This window comes from Muntiacus reevesi, chromosome 3 (genome assembly GCF_963930625.1).
Source record: "Muntiacus reevesi chromosome 3, mMunRee1.1, whole genome shotgun sequence".
Taxonomy (NCBI): Eukaryota; Metazoa; Chordata; class Mammalia; order Artiodactyla; family Cervidae; genus Muntiacus; species Muntiacus reevesi.
The window spans coordinates 8,140,666-8,168,035 of record NC_089251.1 but is presented as its reverse complement, the minus strand read 5'-3'; the positions used below and the strand labels follow the sequence as shown (position 1 = coordinate 8,168,035).

The following is a 27,370-nucleotide window of genomic DNA, read 5'->3' as shown; positions in this document are numbered from 1 at the left end:
ATCCCACAAACGAAAAGGATGGGTGAACATGAGACATCGAGAAACCAGCAACATCTTTTTGCCTGGCAGAGTAGATCAACCCCTCTGTCTCATTCCCTCCTTTGTTCTCTGCTCCTTTTTCCTCTCCCCGCCCAGTCCCCCAAAGAGACATGTGTGGGCTTCACACAGTAGCTGTTAGAAGTGTAGACTTCTCAGCAGCAGAGGGTGGGGAGCCGAATCCACCCACCAGACAATAGGCCCTTGGAAACCTGTGCATAGTGGCTACTAGACAGATGCAAGGGTCAGGAGCCTACTGGACAGGATGGAACATTTATATCCTCACATGGAATATAAAGGAGAAAAAAGAGTAAACTGAAAAAGAAGCTAGAAAAATTAATGCAGGGTTTTAAAAAAATAACGTCTCTTCAAGAGCAGACCTATAAACTCAGCTCCTTTATCCGCTGGTCCCAGGGCATCTGCTCCCCCAGCAGGGCAGGAGTCAGCCCCCAGCAGGCAGAGGAACTCCGGTTCTTGCAAAGCTGGCCATGATTTTAGCTAAGTGACTTGTCCTTGGAATCGTCTTACCTTGGTTCCGTCAGCCCTTTTCAAAGCCGTCTCTCTTCTTTCCAGGACACTATTGAAGACAAACTTGATACCAAGCACTACCCGTACATCTCCACCCGCTCCTCTGCCTCCTTCAGCACCACCGCTGTCAGGTGAGTGAGAACCCCTGAGTGAGGGCAGGAGGGGCGGGCAGGACCGTGTCCGGCCGGACGGCAGCTACACGGTAGTCCTGCCGTGATGCCGCGTGATCTGCGGGAACCCTCCCGCAGCTTCTTGTCACAGCCAGGGTGTAGGCAAAGCCCTTGCAGTAGTCCGGGAGGCCCTCCGCCTCGTGGCTTTCTGTTCCATCTTGACTCACTCCTTACTCCTCTTATTCCTCCTCCACTTCAGCCACATCAGCCTCCTCGCCCTCCCCGGAACACGCCAGGCTCAATTCTGCCTCAGGAACATCTGCATTTGCTTTTCCCCCCTGCCTGAAATGATCTGTCCCCAGATACATCTGCATGGCTGCTATCTCCTCCAGGTCCTTAATCAATTATTACTTTCTCCCATCTTCCCTAACCACCCCATTCAAAATGACAGTACACCAACCTTCCTAGCAGTATTATTCATAATAGCTCAAAAGTGGGAATGACCCAGATGTCCATCATCTGATGAATGGATAAACAACATATGGTACAATGGGGTATCATTCAGCCAAAGATAGGAATGAAATACTGATCCATGCTACAACATGGATGAACCTTGAAAATACAAAATGAAAGAAGCCAATCACTAAAGCCCACATATTCTATCATTCTGTTTATATGAGATGTCTAGAATGGGAAAGTCTCAAGAGAGAAGTAGATAAGTGGTTGCTGGGAACAGGGGTGAGGGTTGGGAGATAGGGGTTACTGCTACTAGGTACAGGATTTCTTTGCGGGGGGTGATGAAATGGTCTAAAAATGGTCTAAAATTGATTGTGGTGATGGTTCACAATTCTGTGACTATACTGAACACCAGAGATTTCTACAATTTAAACAAGTGAATTGTATGATACATGAATTACCTGTCCATAAAGGTGTTACAGAAAATAATGGAAAAATTACAGCCCCCACCCCCACGTCCTGTCCGTGCACCTGCTGATGCTCACACATTTATCAGGTTGGAGATGCGAGCAGAAAGCAGTCCATGCTTCCGTCTCCCGGTCCTCCAACCCTCTGTGTTTTCTTGGCTGCCTATGATGCCTCATGTGTATGTTTTTGAAAACTCCTCCTCTCACTCACCTCCTTGCTGTCTTCATCCAGAGGTCTTTCCTGCTCTGTGGGCCATGTGTCCATGGGCCAGTCCCTGGGACTCTCACACTATGAACACAGGTCACCTCGACTCTCTGCTGCCCTCTTCTGTGTGGCCCAGGTTCCCGGGTCAGACTTTCTAGAACACGCACCTCCGTCCCTCTACGCATACTTTCCCCGCCAGCCCGTCTTCTCTCTCCACCCACTTCTGTCATCACTCTTAGGCCTGCATGGCACATCCCCCTGCCCCGATGCCAGTGGAGGACAAATGTTTATTTCCAACACTGGAGTGGAATACAAAATCCCACATGGTATCACAGGCAGACTGCCGATGACGGCAGACAAATGATCCCACAGGCAAAAAAAAGAAATGACTGTGATCCTCGGGGCTGGTCCAGACAGGCCCCCAGGGCCTTCAAGATTTGAAAAGTGACTTCAATGCTGTTATAACTCAGGAAGAAGGGTGAAGGTTCCACTGTCCAGAGGAGCCTTGCTCTCCTCGTTCTGTTTTGATTTTTGTTTTCCTCATTTTTCTTAACCTGGAAGCAGCCCATTTCTCACTGTTTACGAGGACAAGGTGAAGGCCCATTGAAAGCCAGGGCAGAGGAGGAGGCACTGGGGAACTGTCCTGCTGCTGAGATGCCCGTCTTTCAGGAGGCAGCTCAGTTCCACCTCCTCCAGGAAGCCTTCCCCGGTGACACCCAGTTGGTGCGAGATGGCCCTTCCCTGTGCCTGTCCCCACAGCACCTCCACACAGTGCGAGGCAGACCCTCCTCCCTGCACTCTCCTCGACCCACCACTTCAGTTAAGCCACAAGCTCTTGGGCTCTCACTCAGGTTAGCTCCTCAGTGCTGGGGTGGCCCCGTGAGGCCTGCGTGTACATCACCTGGTGAATCAACCTGCCACCTGCAGACAGGCCCGGGACTCTATGGCCGCTGCTCCTTCCAGCAGTGTCCCAGAGCTCTACACCAGGACCAGCTCCAGTGGGTGGAGCTGCTGAGCATCCGGCTTTAAAGCCAACCTGAACCTGTCTGTTGCCTGCGTGTTTCTAAGAGAATGACAGGGTCACACCACAGGCGCTCGTGATGATTCTTCTCCCAGCAGCCAAAGCACTTGATAATTTTGCACTGCAGTCCAGTTCAGACAGCAGTTGCTAAGCATCTGCTCTGTTTTTAGTCACTGGTGTATAGAATGAGTCCTACGTCATGGAATGAAAGCGTTAGTTGCTCAGTCGTGTCCAACACTTTGTGACCCCATGGACTGTAGCCTGCCAGGCTCCTCCGTCCATGGAATTCTCCATGCAAGAATACTGGAGTGGGTTACCATGCCCTTCTCCAGAGGATCTTCCCAACCCAGGGATCAAACCCGGGTCTCCTGCATTGCAGGCCGATTCTTGACTGGAATCTGAGCCACTAGGGGAATTATGTCATGGAATAGTGAAGTATAAATGCTGTATATGCAGATACACATGATTAACATCCTTCTCTCCCCCTCCCCCTCCCTCCTCCCCCCCCCAGCGCCCGCTATGGGCACTGGCATAAGAACAAGGCCCCTGGGGAGTACCGCAGTGGTCCACGCCTTATTATCTTCATTCTGGGGGGCGTGAGCCTGAACGAGATGCGCTGTGCTTACGAGGTGACCCAAGCCAACGGCAAGTGGGAAGTGCTCATAGGTGAGTGGGGCGTGTTTTCTAGAGGGAAGGGCTGCTTCACTGCACTGTGACTCCATTCCATGCTTTGGTGTTTCATCCTATCTCCAGTTGTCCGCTCCCCCCACAACACTTGGCCTCTAGACACGTCCGTGGACGGCAGCCAAGGAGGGGTGAAGGGGGCCCTTCCTCAGCTCTGCTCTGTGCTTCCTGACGAGCGGCAGCCCCACGTGTGGGAAGTGCCTGGTCCCAGACCCCAACAGACTCAGCATTCCTGCTCTGTCACTGCCGCTCGGGTCCCCTCAAAAGTGCCACCCTCTCTACGCTGTGATTTCCTCACCCACCAAAACTGGGTTAAGGGCACCCACTTACAGCCCAAACTGGGCCTGGGGTGGAGGGGCATGTCAGTTTCCTGGCCTCGAGGAGCCTCACATCCGGAAGATGCTCAGTGAACAGGTCAATGAGCACTGGCCCCTATACCTGTCAGTTAGAGATACACAGACCAGGCGTGCAAGCAGATACTGCTCAAAACGTATCCGCCTGGTTTCTGGGCTCTGCTGAGGGCTGCCTCAGCCAGTTCCTACCACTTCAGGGTCTATCATATCCCTGCTGGTTTTCCAGAAGAAAGGAAGCAGCTCCTAAGCTCTGACTTAAGGCAGCAGATTTTCCTCCTTTTCATGTCTATAGGAGCCTCCCAGTTTCTCCGCCCGGAAGAGGAAACGTTGAGAAAAATCTTTGCTTTCTCCAGATGCCTTCTTCTTTCTTGTGCCTTAACAAAAGCACAAGAGTTGCCTCTGCCCAGGGTGCCTCTTGACATTGACTGACCAGAGGTGACCAGCACCTCCTCTCCTGGCTGGGCCCTGCCCTTGCCCCTTTGCTCAGTAAGAGGTGTCACTTTTATGCCTCCACTTTGGGGGGAACCAGTCCACGTGGTCCTTCCTGGATATATCAAGATGGACCTGGCACTGTCTTCACAACTCTCAGCTTCCAGATCCCACCATTCAGCGGGGAGATCGCACATCTCCACCCCCGCCCCTCCCTACTCCCAGAAGCCTCTCTGGCCACTATTTCTCCTGGGTTTTCTCCTTTTTTTGGTTACATAGGCCCCCCGTGGTGGAGCTCTCTGTGTTCTTGGCTTGCGTACGTGTTGCATGAGCGTGTTGGCTAATTGTCTCTGCTCAAACACAGCTCTCCTGGGCCGACGCCGTCCCAGCCAGGCTTCGTTGTAACCCCCTCTTCCACGCTGGCCTGACCTGAGGGTCCCTGTCGGGAGGTGGAGACCCGGGGAAACACGGTCGCCCGTGCAGATGGGTGGAGAGGCCTGGTGCAGACCGCCGACGCCCGCTATGCGGCCCCGCCCGCTCTGTGCATGCATGCACGCCCGCCGTCCTCGCGGCCCGTGTGCGCGTGCGCCGCGTGTGCACCTAACGTGTGCGCATGCGGCTCGCTCTCTCGCACCTCATTGGCTGCATAAACGTAGGCCTAAGTTGGCATGCTCCTGTAACGTACTGTGTTCAAGCAGTCAGCCGGCCTCTGTTCTCCCGCAGGTTCTACTCATATTCTCACTCCCACCAAATTTCTCATGGACCTGAGACACCCCGACTTCCGGGAGTCCTCTAGGGTATCTTTTGAGGATCAGGCTCCAACAATGGAGTGAGAGCCAAAGAAACAAAGTAAAAGCAGCTTATTACAGAAAAGAAACTCTTCCACTCTGAAGGGTTTTCTTTGATTTATTCCGTCACTCTTTTTCTTTTCTTTTTATTTTTTTCCCTTTTCAGTTTATTATTTATTTGATTTTCTTTTAACGAGAAAATGCTTGCAGTTCTTCACACCGATTGAAAATGTGTCCTGACGCTGCCCTTCACCAACCCTGCCCGAGCTCCGCTGGGCTCTGGCTTGCCAGCTCGCTCATGCCACAGGTCTCCTGCTGCTGAGACAGCTGCAGCCCCCTGAGCTTTAAATGATCACAACCGCTATGCACAGCCCTCCAGAGGGGGCTGGACGTGAAGGGATGCTGCAGGCACGGCACCTAAGCCTGTTGGCCGTGGAGTGAATTCCTGATGATGAGGAAGGCTTGGCACAGGGCATCAGAATAGACACCCAGTCTTTGGTAGTTAAATGTGTCAACACGTTTTGCCCAGGACAGGCACTTATCCCAAGGAACAATTTCTAAGGGGTGATGGTGTCGTAAGCCACCTGGTTCGTGGTGAACTCCAGCCACCAGTGGAAAGATCTGGTGTCTCCTGTTCGTCTAGGGAAAACAGCACTTATTAGTCATTTGCTCTTTCAGTAATTACTTTTAATTCTCCTATGGATCCTTCCAAGAGTTGAGAAGCATACCCCTCTCTCCAGCTGGAGTCTCTTAGTCAGATTGAGAGCCTTTGGGTAGAAATCTGTTCTCAACACTGTGAGCTGTTTTGAAGAGCGTCTCCTCTCCCACGAGCTCATGCCTTTATCTCAGTTACCTGGGAACCTGTTGTGGGTTTGGTAGGTTATCCAGGTTTTATTCTTGCCCTTGAGAGAGCAAGAGTTCCTTGCTCTCTCTTTTCCACTCTTCCTTCATGCTGGGAACCTCCCCGACCTGTTCAGACAGCAGACTGGCCCCAAAGACCTCACTGCAGCTTGAGTCGTTTCTAGCTTCACTACACACTCTGTGATGAGGCCACATCCTGTGTGTATGCACTCTATTCCATTGACCATGGACTCTGGAAATGCCCCCTTCCCCAACCCCACCCCCAGGCTGAGATGTGGCCCTGTGAGCTACCTGTGAGTGAGTAGCAGACAGATCAGGACTCTAGCCCCAGCTTGGCCACAAGCACCTGTGTGAGTGGGGGAGGTTGTGCCCGCTGGGCTACAGCAGACAGAACACAGGGAGGCTGGATCACAGAGCCCCTCGGGCTCTGACCTTCTGTGATGCCGTCATCCAGTTGGAGGCTCAAACCAGGCAGCCCTGCCCCACTCTCTGGCAAGCCCTCCCTCCATTCTCTGGGGAATGGACATCAGAACCCTGGCTGGGTAATGTCAGAAGTATGGTTGTTTATTTTAAAAAGAATGAACTCCATATATGAAGGACCTGCTCTAAAGGTTGGCCCTGGAGGCGGGGTTGTTCATCTCCTCTTTCTCTGCCTTGGCCAAGAGATAGCTGCTCCGGGGCAGTAGGGAGGTGAGCAGCAGCAAGGGCCTGTGAGCCAGGACAGTGAGGCTGGCCATGGCCCTTGGCTACCTGCCATCCTGCCCAGGCTGCCTTTGCCTAGAAAGCGAGGCCAGTGGGTGATGAATAAAAGCAAGTGTTTAAAAAAAGTCATCCTTAAGAAGCACCTTGATAGGATGGTAATCAGAGAGATATGGTTCTCGTGCAGATGGCAGGTAGGTGGATAGCATTTGCTGTATTTCAAGACTCCTCAACGCACATGCGGAGAATGCAATGGCACCCCACTCTAGTACTCTTGCCTGGAAAATCCCATGGATGGAGGAGCCTGGTAGGCTGCAGTCCATGGGGTCGCTAAGAGTTGGACACGACTGAGCGACTTCACTTTCACTTTTCACTTTCATGCTTTGGAGAAGGAAATGGCAACCCACTCCAGTGTTCTTGCCTGGAGAATCCCAGGGATGGGGGAGCCTGGTGGGCTTCCATCTATGGGGTCGCACAGAGTCGGACACGACTGAAGCAACTTAGCAGCAGCAAAGAACATGGCCGAAGCCCTGGCAGACCCCTTGCAGAGTCAGAAAGAATCACAAACCCAGACCCCAAGGGCTCCTCGGATTCGTCCTGGGATTCCTTGCAATCGGAGACACCTCTCCTTTGCTTTCTCTGTTTTACGTTCAATCAGCAGAGAGTGTCTTGGCTGCCATTAGAGCAGAGAGAGCACTACAGACTGTATGTTCTTGCCTTCTGGGATGCTTTGTTGGGCAACGTTGTATTTTAGAGTTCAGTTAAGAAAAAGCGAGGCACGGAGTCCTCATCCCAGGGGAGTTAAAAAGCAGATGAATGTACAACCTGCCCACTTCTGAGGTAATTGTCCAGGTGACTAAAGCCTAAAACAGTACAGGGTGTTGGAGAGGCAGGGTGGTCTCCGACACATCAGTGTGAGCAGAAACTTAGCTTTTAGAGATGGGTTTTCCCCGCTTGGCAGTGAACGAGTGTCCTCGTGGGCACTGTGTGTGGATGCCAGTGTTGTACTCCACCCTCCTGGCTCCTCCCTCTCCTCCTGGCCCCTCCCCCTTTCTCCTCCCTCTCCTCCTGGCCCTTCCCTCTCCTCCTGGCCCCTCCTCCTCCTGGCCCCTCCCTCTCCTCATGGCCCCTCCCTCTCCTCCTGGCCCCTCTTCCTCCTGGCCCTTCCCTCTCCTCCTGGCCCCTCCTCCTTCTGGCCCCCCTCCTCTGGCTCCTCCCTCTCCTGGCCCCTCCCCCTTCTTTCTCCTCCCTCTCCTCCTGGCCCCTCCCTCTCCTCCTGGCCCCTCCTCCTCCTGGCCCTTCCCTCTCCTCCTGGCCCCTCCCTCTCCTCCTGGTCCCTCCTCCTCCTGGCCCTTCCCTCTCCTCCTGGCCCCTCTCTCTCCTCCTGGTCCCTCCTCCTCCTGGCCCCTTCCTCTCCTCCTGGCCCCTCCTCCTCCTGGCCCCTCCCTCTCCTCCTGGCCCCTCCCTCTCCTCCTGACCGCTTTCTGTCCTGGAGCTGAGGCCTGCTCCCCCTGGCCCTGGCCGAAGGGGGCAGGCGTGGATAACTAAGTGTACAGATGCCACCAAGTTTCAGCTCAGTCTCCACTAATCAATCCATCATTCCTCCCAACTAAGAAATGAAATATTTTGATCAGCTCTGCACCTCTGTGCTGTGGACGGTTTATGTTGAAAGGACTATTAGCGAATGTCCAGAAGACGGTCAGAAGCTAATGAAAGGGGCTGCAAGGCCAGCTTAGACCTATTTTAGATCAGTGTCAGATAAGTTCCATTTTTTCAGTGGGACTCAGATTTGAATCTGAATTCAGAGCTGACTCAGTTCCCAGCTGCTGTTTCAGCATTCCCTTCCACATCTCCTCCTGGGGCAGGAGGCCACAGGGCCCCCAGAATGGAAAGCAGAGGCATGGCTTATAGGCCTGGCTGTGCCACCAACATGCCCCACCACCATGAGCATCTTTTTCCCATCTGTAGGATGCCAGTGGGCAAGGCCACTGTCTTCCCACACCTGGCAGATCATCTCACTCACCTGGGCTGCTCTTAAATGTGCAGTTTAAACCTACTATTCCCTGACACCGCCCTCAATAGTCTGAGTCTGCAGGATTGATTCAGGCAATTCCAGAACCAGCTGGATCAGCTGGTCTGTCAGAATTCTGGTTTTCAGATGCTGTCAGTGAGGAGGAAGCATTTTGTCCTGGCAGAGTTCACTGTGTCTGGCCGCAAGCTTTGACAGTCTTTGGATGACTTTGCTTTGAAGATCACCGTTCACATTTCAGATTTGCGGTTATATAGAATGAGGGGGAATCTCAGAGCGGTTCTAGAGGCCTGCATGGTCAGCCCTCTTTGGGTTCAAGTGAAAATGTTTGCAGTGTTTGTGGTGCTGAGAAGTTTGACCAGGGTATTAAAGTGATATTGCTAATTGCGTGGCAGGAATTGGGTCTCAGGTGATTTCAGATTAACACCAGCTGGTCTGCATCCTTTAAAGGGACCGGGTAGTTAGGGACCTTAAAGGGACCAGGAGCATGCCTGCATGAGGAGCCCTAAAGGCCTCACTGGTTTCCTTATACTCTTGGTTCTGGCTAGATGGTAAAGACCCTGCCTGCTAATGCAGGAGACCCAGGTTTGATCCCTGAGTCAAGAAAATCCCTTTGGAGACGGGAATGGCAGCCCACTCCAGTATTCTTGCCTAGAGAATCCCGTGGACAGAGGAGCCTGGAGGGCTACAGTCCGTGGGGTCGCAAAGAGTAGGACATGACAGAATGACTAACACTTGCACTTGGTCCTGGATGTTTCCTGCTTTTAATGAAAGATTGGGAGCACCAGACGATCAGATAACATCCAGTTCTAAAGAATGAATTCCTTCACCTCTTTTTGGCCTCCCCCCAGTTCTGAATCTGCACGGAAGCAAGGTTAGGAAGCACGATGGTCTAGACATCTGATCAGAGGCCTTTCGATTCCCCTCTACATCAAGCCTGCCCTCTTGTTTCCTGGAATCCAGCAGATGGCTATGGGGGAGGAAGTTAAGAAAGGTTTTTCTGCCATGTGCATAGCCTCAGAAGCCCCCAAGCTAATCCCAGCCCAGAGTTCCCAGCAGCCATCTCTCAGCTGTAGACACCTAAACTGCATGCAGCTGAGACTTGGAGACTTTCATTCTGTCAGTGGTCCTGGTCAGAATTTGGTAATATTTATTCCTGTTTCCTCATCTGGGGAGCAGCCTTTGACCTTTAGGACTAGCAGGAAGATTCATAAGGTCACAGAAATGAGTGTCTTCAGGGCAGAGGGGAACACCCTGCTGAAACTGGTGTCGCCTTTGCCAAAGGAGCCTTGAGTCTGCAGAAAGAGTCAGCTTTGGGCGCGGGGCTGGCACAGGCTGCACGCTCGCTCGGGACATCCCGCTCGGCCCCTCGGGGAAGCAGCCAGGGAGGGACTGGTTCCTCACTCAGAGCAGTGGTTGGGACTTGAGCTGCCGAGAAGCCTCTCACACCAGAGATGGCTTCTCCAGTGTCCCCCTGGTCTGCGCTGACCGGAAGGGCTCCAGATCTGCAGTGCCAGCCATCAGGGATCAGCTGCGCAAGTAGCGGTCAAAGGCGTAAGGACCCTGCTATTTGGAATCACTCCCAATGAGCCCGCCAAAGCCTTCTTCTGCCCACCCTCAGGGTGGAAATCTGGCCTCCTGTGGTTTCTGGTCCCCTCTTCCCAGGAAGGCCTGCGCCCCTGCCCGCATCTCCAGGGAGGCACATTTTCAAGGACGGGTCTCTTTTGTTCAGTTCTCTCCCACCGGGATCTCTTTCTTTGAAGCCTTCTGCTGCATGCGTGCAGGCCTCATGCTCACACACCAGTCACTTCTGTTCTTTTTTGAGTAAGTCCATGTCCAAACCACACGATCCATGCATCTTTTTTTACTGCACTTATCAGATCTCTCTTTACAAAAAAGGACTTCATTTATTTTTATTTTTTTATTTTTGCAGTAAAATTATATCTAATTCCATTAGCTTAAATTTTTGCAAGCATTTCTAACCTCTTACAATGTGCGGGTCTCTGCAAGGTAAGGCCTCAGGTACCCTGGCCCTCCCCCTTTCACACCTGAGGTCCCTCCCACCATGAAGCCCCAGCCAGCTGGCTCCCAGAGCGCAGTGGCTTCCCCTGGGTGCTCTGTCCATCCACTTCCTCCCAACCTGGACCTCTCTTTCCACACACAGCCCCCCTGCGAACCCCTGCCCCATCCACCCCTCTCCCCCCCGCCACGTGGTTTGGCACTTCTCTCCCTGGCTTCACCTTGAATTCAGGAGAGAATTAGAAGGATGGCTGCCTTGTCCCCTGGCAGATGGCACTGAGCCTGGATGGAGAGAGAGCTCCTTCCTCAGTACAGCCCGGGGGACCCTGCCCAAGCCAGAGGAGGTTCTGTTCACCCACGGCCCCCAAGTGTCTCCCGGGCCAGTTGTGGCCCCAAACCCCAGCCCCCACCCCCCTCTCTGTGTCCACTCGACCGAGGCCGGGGGAGGGGAGGGGGCGGCTGCAGCTGTGGGAATGGACACGGGCAGGGGAGGGGAAAAATGTTTGAAACCAGAGGCGCCCAGCTCACAGGTCTTTTCTGCCTCCCCAGGATCCACACACATTCTCACCCCACAGAAACTTCTGGACACGCTGAAGAAACTGAATAAAACAGATGAAGAAATAAGCAGTTAAAAAATAAGCCGCCCCTCCAAACAAAAATGAACCCTCTCCCCGAAGTGCTCGCAGCCCCGACCGCCTCGGTCCCTTCGCTGACCCCCTCCTCCCTCCATCGCCTCCCCTGGCTCTGCACGCCCGGCCGACACTGTCGCCGCTGCGTTCTCGTGTTTGGTGATGCCCTCTTTTTCTTGTTTGAAACAAAAGAATGCATTGTTTTTTGATTTTTTTTTTTTTTTTAAAGAGTCCCTTCTATGTGTATCCTGGAGGAGACGTTTGGGGCGAGGGCCGTGCTGCCCCCGGGTTCCTGGAACCGTTTAGGGTGGATGGACACCTCCTCCCCATTAGTCATGATTTTATGACCTTGTACATAGCCCAGCGTGACGTGTGTACATTTGCTTGCATATGGGAAGGTAGACGTTTTTGAAGAACCCGTTTGGGGTCGCTCCTGTTCATGTTGGGAGTCTGAGCTGTCCGTTCTTGGAATGTGTCAGACTGAGGGTGTCTCTTCTCACTCCAGCTCCTCCCCCTCCGTGCCGGCTCTCACTCACATGAGCTTGGAAGTGAAGCTCAGGTGACATCTCGAGAGGTCTGCGCTGGAGCCGACCTCTGCTCTCTCTCCCCAAGGGGCTCACTCCCCCATCCCCCGGGGCTGGGGGTGGGGGCTGGGGGTTGGCCACGGGAAGTCGGGCTGGGTGCCTGTCTCAGCACCCTCCCTGGCCACGGCCACAGCGCTCTGGTCCTGTCTGCGGCCTATCACCGTGCCTGGATGAGAGAGGAGCAGGCTTCCACTGGGGACCTGCGTCTCCAGTTAGACCTGGTCCTTCAGACCCCATCCTTCCCCAGGCATCACCCCCCACACCACCACCAGAGCTCCTCTTTCTCAGCGAGGTCAGCCTGGATCGAGCTCACGGCTCAGCAACGGACTAGGACTGGGAGGGTCCAGCAGGCTCCTGGTTCAGAGGTCCCTTTCCTGTCTGCGCCCCTGAGGCTTCAAACTACACGAAGAGTAGCCTGCTGGGTTTACACAGACCCCAATCCCACCCCAGATCATCCTGTGTTTAAGATGCTCCCTAATACTTTATTTTGTGTAGTGTGGGGTCATATGTCGTCATGCTTGTAAGAAGAAAACAATCATTTTACTCTCTGTATAAAGACGTAGCTGTATAAATCTTAGCTGTTGATGCAGAAATCAAAGAGGCCAATGCAGGAAGGATGTTTCCTTGTCCTCAGGACTCAGCGGCTCGTTCTCCGGAAGGGAGCACACTCTGTTCTGCTGCTGCTGTGAACTATAACGACAGTGGAAGTCACAAAAAATGTCCCGCACCCACCCCCCCATGCCCTTGAACCCCCCCCAGACCGCGTGTGTATATTACTGTCTTGTGGCATCGTCGTTGCAAACGTGTGTGTGCGCTAGTTCTTCGCCACCCCCCTTCCCTTTCAGAATATATCCTCCGCCCGCCCCGTTAGATGCATCGTGGCGTTCTCTTCTCAAGGCTTTGAAATCTTCCCCGTTTGCACTCAGATTAGTTTTCAGGTCTGTCTCCCTGCCCCGCTTCCTTAACGAGATCTTATTTCCTTAGGACAGACTGTAAGGACATGCCTTGGTTTCTTCCTGTTAAAACTGCTTGTTTTGTCCCCTGCCCTTGACCAAACGACGCTCATGCTTCAGGACCTTGTTTGTCCAACACGTTGGTTTTCCTTTCTCTGTTATTTATATAAAAAATAATTTATCAAAAGGATATTTTAAAAAAAAGCTAGTCTGTCTTGAAACTTGTTTACCTTGAAATTATCAGAATCTCAGTGTTTGAAAGTATTGAAGCACAAACGTGTATCATCTCTGTACCGTTCTGTACTAAAGCACTCGAATCTAATAAAGAAATAAATCAGCGCCCATGCATGGTGTCCAGGGTGACTCGCCGCCTGGTTTCTCTTTGGGGAGCAGGAGGAGAAAGGCTTCATCGATATAGTCCAGTGGGGAGGAGCCCCGCTGCCCCCGGCTGTGGCTTGGAGCCTTCTGGATCCAGGTCACTGCGACTTACATCAGGATCTAGAGCCGTCTGGAGTCTGCAGACGATCCACGGCGCGTGCACGGCGCTGCCTGAGAGCAGGCAGTTCCTCCGTCGTCCTGGGTCTCTGCATGTAGGTTGTCTTCAGCCTCAGAGACAGCAGGGCTGTGTCTCGGCAGGTGGCACCCTCCGTGAGCCTGTGGTGACAGTGCATTCAGGGCGTGTGATGAGGTCACTGCATCAGTCTTAGTGTTCTCCTCCTCTCTTCCTGCTGCCACACCACCTAGCCTTCCAATGAACTGTCAGATCTGGAAGCATGCCCTGCTGGTCATGAAGCCTTTTGGTGACTTGGGGAGATTGTGATGAGTTTGGCCCAGCGTGAAGAGGGGGACCCTTACGTTAGGCTCATGGTGACACTGGAAATATGTCAATCAATTTCAAATGAAGCAGGGTGACCTCATCCATAAGTCAAGCAAATGCCCCCAATACCAATCACAAAAGAATACATTATAGAATTAAACCAATTAAGTCCGTCCCTAAAGGTGGGGGAGAAACCCAAACTACATACTGCAGAATTACATTCCTTGGAGGAAAAAGTGGCACCAGAGGTAATGCTGCTAAGAACCCTGTAAAAACCAGGGGCTTCCCTGGTGGTTCAGTGGCTAAAACTCTAAGCTCCCAATGCAGGAGGCCCGAGGTTCAATCCCTAGTCAGGGAACTAGACCCCACATGCCTCAACTAAAGAGTTCTCATGCTACAACTGAAGAACTCACATCCTGAAATTAAGACCAAAGATCCCGTGTGCTGCACTAGGACCTGGCAGGGCCAGGTAAATAAAAATAAACATTTTTTAAAAGCAAACAAACCAGACTGCATCACAGGGCTGCCAGCCTTCTCTTAACCCCTCTCCACCAAGATCTCCATTGGTTTTGACAAGCCTTTAGATGAGGAGTTTTCAAAGCTCTGATCCAAATAAAGTCAGCTGCCTCGGGCAGAGGTGTGGAGCACCCTGTCCTTACAGACTGCCTTTCCCCATTGCGGAAGCCATGCGCTACCGCACCCAGACTGGACAGACCTACTCTGCTGGTGGAGTGACACCTGGTCTACAAGTGGGCTCCGGGGTAGCAGTCCCTGCTCTTCTCAGCTCGCCCCTACCGGTGTGGAACCCCCATCCTAGGAGCTAGCTGAGGTGAGAGCCATCAGGGTACAGGTATTCTTAACCTGCCACACCTGGAGTGGGACTTGTACCCTCTGTGGGCTGGTATGGGGACGCCCTCTGCTCCGCCTATGGGCAATGGACATCCTGCAACATGGGGGAGGGGGGAGGGGAAATAGGGTGGCTGTCTGCCCCTCCCAGGGAGAAACCGGGGCCCCCATCTTCATGGCCATGCCTGCCCAGAGGAGTACACCCAGGTAAAACTTGCATTACACAGAACTGCTGAGGGGAGTGAGCCTTTTTATTTTTCCTGACACCAAATACATATCACTTTTCACACCATTTCTCCAAGTCTTTGGCTCCAACTAGGTGTCTGACAGTTACGTCAGTTCTGACACTAATTATTCAGTGAGTGCAGATTCCCACGGATCAAGGGCACAGTTCCACAAAACTGCCCCCACTTCAGGCATCAAAGGGGTGCCCAGGCTACCCTGCCCAGCTGATTACAATTCGAGGGGTCTCACAACCCCCTCCTCGGGTTTGGTAGTTCATTAGAACAACTTACAGAATGAAGGAAATCACTTTCGTTGCTGTGACTTGGTTTATTACAAAGGATACCACCGGAGAACAGCCAAACGGAAGGGACGCACAGGGCAAGGTATGGACTTGGAGGTGGGGCAGAGGGTAACCCAGAACTTCCATGCCCTTTCCAGGCACACCAACCTCCCAGCACCTCCCTTTGTCCACTAACCCAGAAGTCCCCCACCCCCAAACTCTATTGTTTAGAAGGTTTTATGCAGGCATCATTGCATAGGCAGAGTTGATTAAATCATTGGCCACTAGTAATCGACACTTGGTCTACAGCCCCTCTGCCCTCTCCACAGGTTAAGGGGTGGGGGTGGGAGCTGCAGAAAGTTCTAACCCTCTAATCCTCTGCCTGGTGTTTCTGATGAGCAGTCCCCACCCTGAAGCTCTTGCCCCTCCCTCTTAACCTCATCAGCATTAACCCAGGTATGTGGGAAGGGGCTTGTTATGAAGAGCAGAAGATATGCCTCTCAGGAAATTCCAAGGGTTTTAGGAGACCTGTGCCAGAAATCTAGTGAAGTGAAAGTGAAAAGTTGCTCAGTTGTGTTTGACTCTTTGTGACCTCATGGGATTCTCCAGGCAAGAATACTGGAGTGGGTTGCTGTTTCCTCCTCCAAGGGATCTTCCCAACCCAGGGGTCGAACCCAGGTCTCCCGCACTGCAGGCAGATTCTTCACCAACTGAGCCACCAGGGAAGCCCAAGACCATTAAACAAGTTAGTTAAAATGAGGTCAATAAGGTGGGCCCTAATCCAATCTGACTGATATCCTTATAAGAAGAGAAGATTAGGACCCAGAGAGGTAAAGGTGCACATGCCCAGGATCCCGCCGACCACATGAAGAGACAGGAAGAGAGCAGCTGTCTGCAAGCCAAGGGGAGGCCTCGCGAAACTAAACCTGCTGACACCTTGGCCTTCAACTTCCAGAACTTGACAAATCAGATTTCTGTGGTTGAAGTCATCTAGTGTATGGCATTCTGTTATGGCAGCCTAAGTGGATTAATATAGTTGCCCAAGGCAAGAAAAGCTTCATAGAGTTGCTGAAATCAGGAGGACTGCTGACAGATACGCCCAGAAACTCTCTGACAAGGCTCAACACTGACCACTCTCCAAGCACTCTCCTTGGTGTTATTCAAGGGCTACTCGCCCTGAGCACTGTTCTCAGACACCTTCCCTTAATCAAAGACGGGCTTTGATCCTGCTTCCGAGCTTTCTTAATCCTCTGATGAGAAAGCACAAGGCCAGGGACTTCCCTGGTGGTCCAGTGGCTAAGACTCAAGCTCCCATACAGGGGGCCTGGCTTCAGTCCCTGGTCAGGGAACTAGGTCTCATACGCAACTAAGCGTTCATATGCCACAGTGAAAGATCCTGTGTGCTGTAACTAAGACCCTGTGAACTCAAATAAATATTTTTTTTAAAAAGAAAGAAGACACAATACCAGGCACTTAATGAGATAACTCAGGAAATGGAGGTGATGTCTACTCACTGTTCAGCCACATTTGCGTCAAGAGAATCAGTCTCAGTAGGTGTTTCAGGCAAGGAGGAACCGGACTCCTGTATCTGGCACAACCCCTCATCTGTGATGGTATCAAACACAGTGTCATCTGTGTTTGCACCTTGGCCTCAGGCAAAATGCAAATATGCATGTGTGTGTGTGTGTATATATATAATATGTGATAATATATATCACAGCTGATAAGGAAGTGCATCGTTGCCCAAATGCTAGACTCATACTTGCAGAAATTTTGTAGATTTTTCTTAGATGTTTCTGCATTTACTGTATGCCTTAGAACAATCTCTAGACACTATTTTTTTTATTGGAGTATAATTGATTAACGGTGTCACTGTTAGTAGTTTGCAGTGTACAGCAGAGTGAACCAGTTATACCTACACCTCTGTGCACTCTTTTTTAGATTCTTTTCTCATGTAAATTATTTCAGAGTACTGAGTAGAGTTCCTTGTGCCATGCTGTCGTTCCTTGTTAGTTATCTGTCTTATATATGGGGCTTCCCAGGTTGCGATAGTTGTAAAGAACCTGCCTGCCAATGCAGGGGGCATAAGAGACATGAGTTCAGTCCCTGGGTTGGAAAGATCTCTGGGTTGGAGGAGCGCATGGCAACCCACTCCAGTATTCTTGCCATGTGTGTATGTTAATCCCAATCTCCGAATTTATCCCAGGGAATTCATCCCCCTGCCCTTTGCGTACCTCTGTGACTCCATTTCTGTTTTGTAAATAAGTTAATTTGTATCTCCAGACACTTTAAATGATTGTTTCTTTCTTAAGAAATAATCTTCACCAATTGTTGTTTTGCCAGAGGGAGAGTCCATTGAGCTATTTTCCTGTGCCATTCCAGACTCCCACCCAGGCTATCTTATTCAGCTAATAGATATTTACTGAGCACCTACTAAGGAGATCCAACCAGTCCATCCTAAAGGAAATCAGTCCTGAATATTCATTGGAAAGACTGATGCTGAAGCTGAAACTCCAGTCCTTTGGCCACCTGATGCAAAGAACTGACTCACTGGAAAAGACCCTGATGCTGGGAAAGATTAAAGGCAGGGGGAGAAGGGGACGACAGAGGATGAGATGGTTGGATGGCATCACTGACTCAGTGGACGTGAGTTTGAGCAAGCTCTGTGAGTTGGTGATGGACAGGGAGGCCTGGTGTGCTGCAGTCCATGGGGTCGCAAAGAGTCAGACATGGCTGAGAAACTAAACTGAACAACCATTGGCCAGTCTTCCTCCTAGGTTCTGGGGATGCAGCCACAAATGAGAGACTGAGTCCTCGTGAGCTTACACTAGCGGTGGGTGGCATTATATCACACACACACACACACACACACACACACACACACACACACACACACGCCCTGAATGAATGGATCCTGTTGTGTGCTCCAGAGAGGCGGGCATTTCTTCAGGCATGTTTAGTGATACCTGGATTCCTTGTCTCCCTTGGGGCTGGGCTTCCTCCCTCCAGAGCCTCCTAGAGGTGGCAGTGCCGTGAGTCCACAGGCCACTGCCCTGGGCTAACACTGCAGTCTGCGGGCTGTGTGCGCCGCACCCACTCCCCTCCCGAGACCTGGCTGCCAGAGGGGCTGCTGGACTTTGTGGTCTGGGTCACTCGCCAAGTCGTGTCTGACTCTTGCGACCCCATGGATTATAGCCCTCCAGGCTTCTCTGTCCATGGAATTCTCAGGCAAGAATACTGGAGTGGGTTGCCATTTCCTTCTCCAGGGGATCTCCCTAGCCCAGGGACCAACCCCGGGTCTCCTGCATTGTAGGCAGATTCTTTACTGTCTGAGCCACAAGGGAAGCCCTTCTAGGGCTCTGACCCACTGTAATATTCCCATGTCACCAATTTCCTCTTGAGGGAAGGAAGGGTCTCCCAGAGCCCAAAAGAGTGCCCAGTGAGCCTGGCGTCCTGGTCTCTGAGACGCCATGGTCTAGGACACCCAGACCTATGGCCTCTCTGGCACTGTTGGCCTTGCAGCAGGAGGCTGGTCTCTGAAGCCTATCCTCACCAGGAAGAGGGAAGGTCCCTTTAAGCCTGGCTTCACATCGTTAGCTTGTTGCTATGTATGCTAGGAACTTCCTTAGCAACCACCTGGCCTCTTAAAGAGGCCCTGGTGTAGTGGTTGCCTCCGGCCATGGCTCCTAAAAAGAAGGGGGCCAAGGAGCCTGAGCTCAAGAAGAAGAAAGGTGGCAAGAAGGACCCCAACCTGGCCAACAAGCCCATGGAAATGCCTATAAGCGAGGAGAACCGAGAGTTCTACCACCTCCAGATCCGCAACCTGGAGGACAGGCTGGCCCGGTGGGTGGGCGAGCAGGGTGGTCCTGCCAGGTCAGGGAGTGACTCAGAGCTGGCCCTGTGTTCTGGCCTCCCAGGGGATGTCCAGGCCCACCCCCATCCCTACCTCAGTTTCCTCAAAGATAACATTGGGAGGCTTCATGATTTTGAAGAAAAATGGATTTCTTGGCCCCATCTTGGCTCCCAGTTTCCAGGGGCCCAGTGCCTAGTTAAGAGCCTAACCCCTCCCCAGGCAGGGACTACGTCCCCCCTGCCTCACAGTTGCCCCCCAGGACCACGCGTTTTATTAAGAGGCAGAGTTCAGTTGGAGATGGCCTCCCCCTGGCAGGCGGGTGACCACATGCCCCTCCTCCCACCCGCCCCCCACCACCCCCACAATGCCTGTGCCATGATCCCCTGAGCTGTGGGCCCCACGGGCTCTTCCAGCTGCCAAGCCCACTTGTCCATGCCAGGGCTGTTTTCCCAAATGTAAACGAGGAGAGCTGTGCGAGGTGGGTGGTGGTGTGTGTGTGTGTGTGGGGGGGGGGGGGTTGGTTCTCTAACTCTCCTGAGACATGCACTTGCCCACTTTTCTTATTCTTACACTAGTTTCCTCTGTTATGATGCACTAGCCCAGTCTCAGGGTGACCCTCAAATGCTCAGATGGTAAAGAATCCGCCTGCAGTGCAGGAGACCCAGGTTCAATCCCTGGGTCAGGAAGATCCCCTGGAGAAGGGAATGGAAACCCACTCCGGTATTCTTGCCCGGAGAATCCCATGGACAGAGAAGCCTGGAGGGCTACAGTCCATGCAAACAGTCAGGCACGACTGATTGACTAACACTGTCAGTCAGGTCTCCTCACATGTTGCTACAAATACTCACAGCTGATGCTGAGACCTTCCTGGACTGGTGCTCATTGTGTCCTTAAAATGGTCCCATGAGACAGGCCCTCGAGTCATCCCCATTACAAGTGGTGGAGAGACTGAGGCTCAGGGAGAGAGGAAGGCACCCCAAGGAAGAGGCTCCGGGATGCCAGCCCTGGGCCCTGACTTCCCTAAGCCAGGCCGCCTCTCTGCTCCAAGATCGGGTCATTCAGCTTTGCACCCTGCACCGCACTTCCATTCAGAAGATGTTGGTTGAGTTAGTCATGAAGTTAAACATCTTTCCAAATAGCTTCTACCCATTATTCCATTGGAAACTAGAAAATTGCTTACGCGACAGCTCTTAAAAATTCACACCCTTCCCTCAAGCTGGAGACACCAAATGAAATTTATCTGGGAAAAATGCATTCGAGAGATGGTTATTGGACACTTATTATTTGTCAACTTCCTCTGCCAGGCCCCCCAAAATACAGAGATGCGAGGAGTCAGGTCTTGATTTCCCAGTGGGACAAGGGTCAATCTACAGGAGGGCCCCAAAGAGAGGACCACAAATGCTGCCTCAGGGCCAGGAAGGCTCCACAGAGGTGGCAACACAGGGGTTCACTCAGTGAAGAAGGGTAAGGAAGATCACAAGTGTAGAAGTTTGGGGTTATAAAGTGAGAAAGTATTAAGCAGGGCACAGAGCTGGCAGCAAGCATTATGCTTAAGACCCTAAACTTTGGGGTATCAGACTGACTCAGGTTCCAGTGCTGGTTTTGCCATTTACTAACTCAGAGATGCTTCATCCCTCTGTGCCTCAGTTTCTTCACCTGTAAAATGGGTACAATCATCATAGTCCCTGCTTCCTTGATTGTTGTGGATTCAGCACACACACTGAGCACCTACTACATACCAGGTGCTAGGTGTTGGGGACACAGCTATGAACATTAACAGAGGCGCCACCCTCACAGAGCTTACATCCTGGTGATGTTATGCACGTACAGTGCTGAGCACAGGCATCAGTTGCAGTCACAAGCACTGACCAGGGGAGATAAGGCAGGAACCTCCAAAGTCCCACTATGGGAGGGTCCAGGGAGCAGCCTGGCTGCCTGGAGGCCCCCTGGACCTCTGCCCCGTATTTGCCTCAGGTACCAGAGGAAGTGGGATGAGTTGGCTATGCAGGAGAAGCTGTTTCGCCAGGAGTTTGAGCAGCTGGCCAACAACAAGAAGGAGATCGTGGCCTTCCTCAAGCGCACGCTCAACCAGCGGGTGGATGAGATCGCCGACCTCAATGAGCAGCTCCAGAGCCTGCAGCTGGCCAAGGAGATGGAGAAGGATGCCTTCGAGGCACAGCTAGCCCAGGTGCGCCACGAATTCCAGGAGACCAAGGACCAGCTCACCACCGAGAACATCATCCTTGGTGAGGGGCACTGGCCGGTGAGCCGACAGGCACACATCACACCGGGGGGGAAACCCAAGGCTCTGTCTCTCTGGGCTCCAACTCCAGCTCTCCCACTGTCTTTCTGACCTTGGGCCAGCCCTACTCTCTGGCCCTGTTATCCCACCTGGGAAATGGGGATGATACATCTTCCTTGAGCAACAGCTACGTGCAGCTTCCCACACGTATCTTCCATGGTAATGGCCCCAGCAATCCTGAGGCAGGAAATACCATCTCCACCTGCCATTGGGTAGGTGAGGAAGCATTTCAAGAAGATGGAGTGTCTTGCTCAAGGTCACCCAGCTGGCAAGGGTGGCTGTGCCTTTCAGGTGACAGCAGGAGTGCCTGGTCCAGAGAAGGTGTTCAGAGTTAGAGGCTGTTGTCACAGTCAGTTTCATGAGAGTAGAGGAGAGTGTCAAGGGGGGCTTCCTGGAGGAGGTGGAACCTGAACTGGGTTTTCTAAGACTTGGGGAGAAGAGGAAGAGCAGTCCAGACTGAACCAGAAAGGCGGACAGGATTACGTGTGGGGACAGGGGACTGGCCCTACTGGATGGGGAAGGGTGGGGTGCGTCATCACACAAAGCCCTGCCGCCCCCACCCCCGGGACCCTGCCCTCCCGAGGCGGCCGTTCACCAGGCCCGTGCCCTGTGGCGGGGCAGGGGGAAAGCTGGCAGCCCTGGAGGAGTTCCGGCTGCAGAAAGAGGAGCTCATGCAGAAGTTCATGTCGCTGGAGGACCAGCTGCGGAAGCAGGAGAACGAATACAAGGATTACGTGCACAACCTGGAGAAGAAGTCGGTGCTGGACAAGGACAGGTGGGCAGGCTGCTGCAGGCGCAGGACCCCCCCCACTGAGGCCAAGTACAGCCAGGTCTTCAGGCCTCCAACAGCCTTGGCTTCTAACTGGGCAGGGGGGAACCATGCCAAGTCCTTGATACCCCGACTTGCCATTCCTCGAAACTGTGGCTGATTTGGTGGGGGGGTGGGTGGCGGGGGGCAGCGGAGAGAAAAAAACAGGCTCCCAGTTCTCACACAGACATTGGAGAATCCCTGGACTTCCTTGTGCCACTTATTGCGACTTTAAAGTATATTTAATGGTTCATCATACACGGACATGGTTCAAAATATTACAAAGGGTCTACAATAAAGAGCTCCTGCTGGTGGCCCTGGCCCCTCCTGTGGGGGACAGAGAGGTCTAGGCGCTCTGGGGACCCCCCTCTGCCTGAACCCCGCCTCACCCCCACCCATCCCGCCTAGACTGAGAAAGGAGATCATCCAGCGTGTGAACATGGTGGCCACAGAGTTCCGCAAGGTGGCCACGAGCCAGATGTGGGACACGACCAAGCGGGCCATCACAGAGAACAACGCGGTGACCCTGCAGCTGGCCAAGATTACACGGCAGGGCACGCAGCTGCTGGCGGAGAACGAGCAGCTCCGGGGCCACCAGGACGACCTGTGCAAACAGCTGGAGCTGCTGGAGAACTCCCAGAAGCTCATGGCCAGGAACAACCGGGGCCACCAGAAGGTGCGCGCTCCCGGCCCTCACCCCGGGAGGCCCGGCACGGAGAGCAGGAAGGAAACCTAGGGCCCCATCCTCGGGGCAAATATGGCCCCTGCAATGGTGGACCCGGGGTCGGAGCATGGGGGAGGCAGCCGTGAGGCAATGGGGCCCTCGTTGGGAGGGCTCTGGCCCCCATCGCTGGTTTGTATTTGACTTGGAGCCCCCATCACTGGCTGAATGGGAACCCAGCCCCAGGGCCCCTACCCGCACAGGCGACTTAATGGGTGCACAGCAGCCCCGAGGTGAGTCCAGCGGGTGCTGGGCTCCCAGGGCCGCGGCCGGCCTCTCTGGGGGATGCAGGGCTGGCTGAGGGCCTGCGGCAGGGCCCAGAGCATGGCCACCTGCCCACACTGCAGGTCATCCTCATGCTGACGGAGAAGTGCCGGGAGCAGCAGCAGGGCGCGGCCGAGGCCAAGCGGCTGCGCGTTCTGCTGGGCCAGCTGGAGCAGGACCTCCTGAAGCAGCAGCAGGACAACGAGGCACTGAGGTGCAGAGCGGCGGGAACACCCTCCCTCTGTGGTCATGGGCCAGCGACTCCCCGCTCTGTACAGGGGCCTGGAGGCTTTGTCCGTCACACAGGCTGAGGCCCGGGGCTGGCCAGAGAGAAAAGACAGGGCCCCTTGTCCTAGGACGGGGAGGAGGCTGACCTGTCTTGTCCTGGGCCCAGGAACGAAAGAGACCAGCTGAACCTGCAGCTGGAGCGGCAGCAGGCCGAGGGACAGCGGCTCCAGCAGCAACTGACCAAAGAGCAGAAGGCCCGGGCCAGCCTGGAGACGGCCTTGGCCCAGGCCACCTCCTTCCTACAGGACATTGTACAGGTGAACTGGAAGTGGGTGAAAGTGGGGACGGGGGGGGGGCGCAAATCAAGGACTAGAAACTGCCCGGAGATAAGCAGACTGCCAGAGATGACCAAGCCAGGCCCAGGGCCCCTCTCTCCCCTGAGAGTTTCCTGGCAGATCTGTCTTTTTCTGATTCTCCACGTCGAGCCATTTGAGGTCTCAAAGGAGCTGGACGAGGCCTCTGAGACCCTGGAAGTCATCAGTCTTCCTATCTGGAAAATGGGTATTCCACCATAGCCAGGGAATACTGAGATTAATAGGCACTGGGGTTGGAGTTTCCCAGTGGTGGATGCTGGGGCCACAAAGGGCCTGACCTGGCAGGCCCACCCGTCCCCTTCTCGGCAGATGCAGCCTAACGAGGAGGACGGTGACTTCGATGTCGTGTTCCAGCTGCAGCGAAAGGAGATGCTGCAGCAGTTGCTGCTCATGCTCGGTTCGGCTGTGGTCTTGAGTCCCCAGATGGCCAAGGCCCTGCACCGGGAGAGCCAGCCCTGTGGCCTGCCCAGGGAGGGGTGAGTGTGTGACCCCGTGTGACCCCAGAGGAAGCAGCTACAGAACACGTCCAAGGGCTGTCCTCGACTGAGCTGGGGCCGGAAGCCTAGCTCCCTGGAGCTGCTCTGAATCTCGGCTTCCTCGTCTAAGATGTGGAGGGGATGACACCAGTCCCCTCCCCACAGCCAGGACAGCAGCACCCAGCTACTCAAGACAGGGTCTCTGCTACAGCAGCTGTCCGGCATCACACCCTACCGGCCTGGGGACCTGGGTCTGGTACCTCGACGGATCCACATCCCACCCAACCCTGAGGACCTCAGGCTGCTCTCACATACCACCCGCATGGGCAACTTACAGGCGTACAGCAGCCCTGAGGTGAGGGTGCCAGGGGGCCCCAGGGACAGCCGGATGAGGGCCACCCTTGGATGAGGGCAGCCCTTGGGTGCATATCACCGCTCTGCCACACCGCAGCTGTGTGGCTCTGTGGATGTGGCTGGACCTCTTTTAAGCCTCCACTTCCCCATCTGTAAAATGGGCTGAAGAAAGGTGTGTCAAGGCCTCAGTGGATCCAGACACGCCCACACATCCCCTGGGAGGGGAGCCTGCTGGATCCTGTGGGCCCCTCCTCCACAGGCAGGGGAGGGATGGGAACCCCACCTCGGAGGCTTCAGCTTCTAAGGTGGCACCTTTACTGTTACAGATCCACACCTCTGCTCCTCAGAAAAAGTTAAAAAAAAAGCTTAGTCTTCCTAAAGTTTCCCTACTTTCGAAGTAGGACACGGAGAGAAGACCAACCTCCTATCCTAAAGAAGGACAGTTCCGGCCACAGTCCCCGCGTTAGTCCACAGGCAGCCTGGGGCAGCCCAGGGAAGAGTTATATTAAAAAAAAAAAAAGACCTCACAGGCTGGTGTGGCACCTCTGTGGATGGGTGGATGGGTGTGGGCATGACAGTCGGGCAAGCAGCCGAGTCCACCGGCCTCAGGGGCCTGACGAAGACCCCTGGCTCCGCTGGCGGATGTGGTCCAGGAGCAGGTCCGCGGCACGCTCCAGCACTGGAGGCAGCAGCTCCTGCTCAGCAGGGGAGAAGCGGCCCAGCACGTAGGCCTGCACTGCATCCTGGTGGGTCGGCCGCCCGATGCCCACCCGCAGCCGTGGCATTGCCTGTGGGGGAACCAGAGGGGCCCAGGGAGCTCTGGTGAGAAGGAGTGTTGGGGGCCCTGTGCCAGCCACCCGACTCAGTGCAGGATGGAGGCGCAAACTCACACTGGAGTTGAGGCAGCTCATACAGGAACGGACTCCATTGTGGCCCCTTCAAGGGATAGGAGAGGGGGAGTCAGTGCTTCCTTGGGTCAGCACCCTTCACCCCATTCCCTGCCGAGCCTGGGGTCAGCACTTTTACCCCCACTCCAACCCGAAGGCTGGCTTCCCTATCCCACCTTGACCAGCTCAGGGCCTCACCTGGCGCTTCCTCCCAACTTCAGAGCCACTTTCCCCAGCGGCTTGTCCAGCTCATCGTGTACCAGGTAAACTTCCTCAGCAGTCAATCCAAACAGCTCCGCTTGGTCCAGGGAAACAGTGGCCCTGGTTACTACTGATCCGCCCAGGAAGGTTGTCCTGACTCTGGGCTCCCATGAAGAGAGACCACAATTAACCCCACTTGGTGGTAAAGAACCCGCCTGCCAATGCAGGAGACATAAGAGACTCAGGTTCAGTCCCTGGGTTGGGAAAAATGCCCTGGAGAAGGGCATGGCAACCCACTCTAGTATTCCTGCCTGGAGAATCCAATGGACAGAGGAGCCTGGGGAGCTACAGTCCACAGGGTCGCAAAGAATTGGATATGACCAAGCGACTAAACCACCACCACATATAAAGAATCTGAAGTTCTCAGTTTCTCAGTCACCCAAGGCAAGGCAGCAATTGGAGCTCAACTGGTACCTGGAGCTCTAGGTGAACCGATTTGCTGCAGTCCAGAATGCAGTCCGGGTCCCTGGGCCCTCCTGGGGGGCACACACGTGGGGCCCTCAACTTACCCGCCCGGGCCACACTGTGCCCGTTGAGGTTCATGAGCCTCCGTGGCCGGAGCAGGACCAGCTGGGCATCTCCGAGTGAGGCCAGGGCGAGGTCCGCGGCACAGCGCCGGTCGCGTACCCAGCTCTCCGCCACTCCCAGCCGCCGCGCCAGATGCCCCAGCACCGCCATGCCCACGCTGTGCCGCGTGCCAGGCAGTCCAGGGTTTCCCAGGCCTGCCACCTGCGGGCGACATCAGGGAAACTGAGCCCCGACAACTCTCCCCATAATCTATCTCACAGCGCGACCCCACCCGGGGCCCCAAAGCAGAGGAAGGTAAATGGAAAACGACCGGAGTAGGTTAAGGCCACGAGGAAGAGTCCAAGAAACTCTAAGACTCCAGATGGCCAAGTGGAAGCGCCCCCCAGAGTGGGCTGGCAAGGCCCCCCAGTGCAGGAGCGGAGTTCCTGGAAGTCTGGAGCCCATCGGAGCATCTGATCCATTCTAGATAAGAAAACTCAAGACAAGGAAGGGGGAGAACTTTGCCCAGGAGACAGTGGCAGACCTGGAGCTAGGGCCCGGGAGTCCCTACAGGGCTGTCCCCCACTCCACTCACCAGCCACCGCTTCCCCGCCGGCCGGGGTTCCAAAACGCAGCGGCTCATGGCTCGACTCAGCCACAGCCCGGCGCGCGAGAGGCCTAGCGGCCCCATGCTGCCCCCATTCAGGACGCGGACCCCGCCCCCTGACGTCAGCCAGCCCCTTGGCCAGTCGCGGCCGCCCCTAGCTGCTAACGCCCAATCCGGGGCGGGCCACGTGGCCACCACCCTTCCGAGGGGCGGAAGTGGGGGGGCGGTGGCCTGGTCCGGGCGTCCCTACACATTCCGCGTTGCCGCGTCACCGTCTCCTGCGGGGTTTGTCGTGGGGCTCGCGGAGCCCTTGTTTGACCACTGGATTGGGAAGGAGTGTGCCCTGTTTTGACCCACCCCTGGGGCCCTGCCTCGCTGCGGAAAGCAGAAAAGCCTTTTCCTTGGCTTCCCCAGCTAATAAAAACTTGCTAAAGCCATTGCAAGGTGTCATCTCTTAGAGCGTTGTGGATTGGGAAGATCCTCTGGAGAAGGGATAGGCTACCCACTCCAGTATTCTTGGGCTTCTCTGGTGGCTCAGACGGTAAGGAATCCGCCTGCAATGTGGGAGGCCTGGATTCCATCCCTGGATCTGGAAGATCTCCGGGAGGAGGACATGGCAACCCACTCCACTATTCTTGCCTGGAGAATCCCATGGACAGAGGAGCCTGGCGGGCTACAGTCCATGGGGTCGCAAAGAGTCGGACACGAC

At 54.4% G+C, this 27,370-nt stretch overlaps 3 protein-coding genes across 7 annotated transcripts in view; 2 read left to right on the top strand and 1 right to left on the bottom strand.

Annotated features, from left to right (window-relative positions):
• STXBP1 (syntaxin binding protein 1) overlaps positions 1-13,195 on the top strand; it is a 67,447-nt gene extending 54,252 nt beyond the window's left edge. The window contains exons 17-19 of the mRNA XM_065928404.1: positions 610-695; positions 3,335-3,489; positions 11,235-13,195. Coding sequence (XP_065784476.1) covers positions 610-695; positions 3,335-3,489; positions 11,235-11,317 — 324 coding nt within the window. The 3' untranslated portion in view covers positions 11,318-13,195. The remainder of the gene's footprint in view (positions 1-609; positions 696-3,334; positions 3,490-11,234) is intronic.
• Positions 12,461-26,765, bottom strand: PTRH1 (peptidyl-tRNA hydrolase 1 homolog). 5 transcript variants are annotated; one of them, XM_065928407.1, is made up of 6 exons: positions 26,650-26,765; positions 26,057-26,276; positions 25,485-25,584; positions 25,290-25,335; positions 13,342-13,505; positions 12,461-12,588 (listed from the first exon to the last, which is right to left on the bottom strand). In XM_065928407.1, exons 1-5 carry the CDS (start codon positions 26,743-26,745, stop codon positions 13,350-13,352), a joined length of 618 nt encoding a protein of 205 aa, XP_065784479.1. In that variant the 5' UTR covers positions 26,746-26,765; the 3' UTR covers positions 12,461-12,588; positions 13,342-13,349. The 5 variants fall into 5 exon arrangements, with proteins under 5 accessions (XP_065784479.1, XP_065784478.1, XP_065784477.1 ...); XM_065928406.1 differs by lacking the exons at positions 12,461-12,588; positions 13,342-13,505 and adding an exon at positions 22,435-25,187; XM_065928405.1 differs by lacking the exons at positions 12,461-12,588; positions 13,342-13,505 and having other exon boundaries at positions 22,435-25,335.
• Positions 18,595-24,454, top strand: CFAP157 (cilia and flagella associated protein 157). Its single transcript, XM_065927207.1, is given in 8 exon segments — positions 18,595-18,862; positions 20,847-21,118; positions 21,796-21,949; positions 22,391-22,658; positions 23,051-23,181; positions 23,362-23,512; positions 23,879-24,051; positions 24,220-24,454. Coding segments are annotated over 8 exon segments (1,548 nt in total). The 5' UTR covers positions 18,595-18,698.
• Positions 26,766-27,370: the final 605 nt, after the last annotated feature.

Bases quoted from the DNA above. Each gene is read 5' to 3' on its own strand.
- PTRH1 (XM_065928405.1), bottom strand. From the start codon at position 26,745: ATGGGGCCGCTAGGCCTCTCGCGCGCCGGGCTGTGGCTGAGTCGAGCC. The intron at 25,585-26,056 runs GTAAGTTGAGGG...CCCTGGACCAAG, and splicing joins GCACAGTGTGGCCCGGGCGG to CGGAGCTGTTTGGATTGACT. The intron at 25,336-25,484 runs GTGAGGCCCTGA...TATCCCTTGAAG, and splicing joins AAGTTGGGAGGAAGCGCCAG to GGGCCACAATGGAGTCCGTT.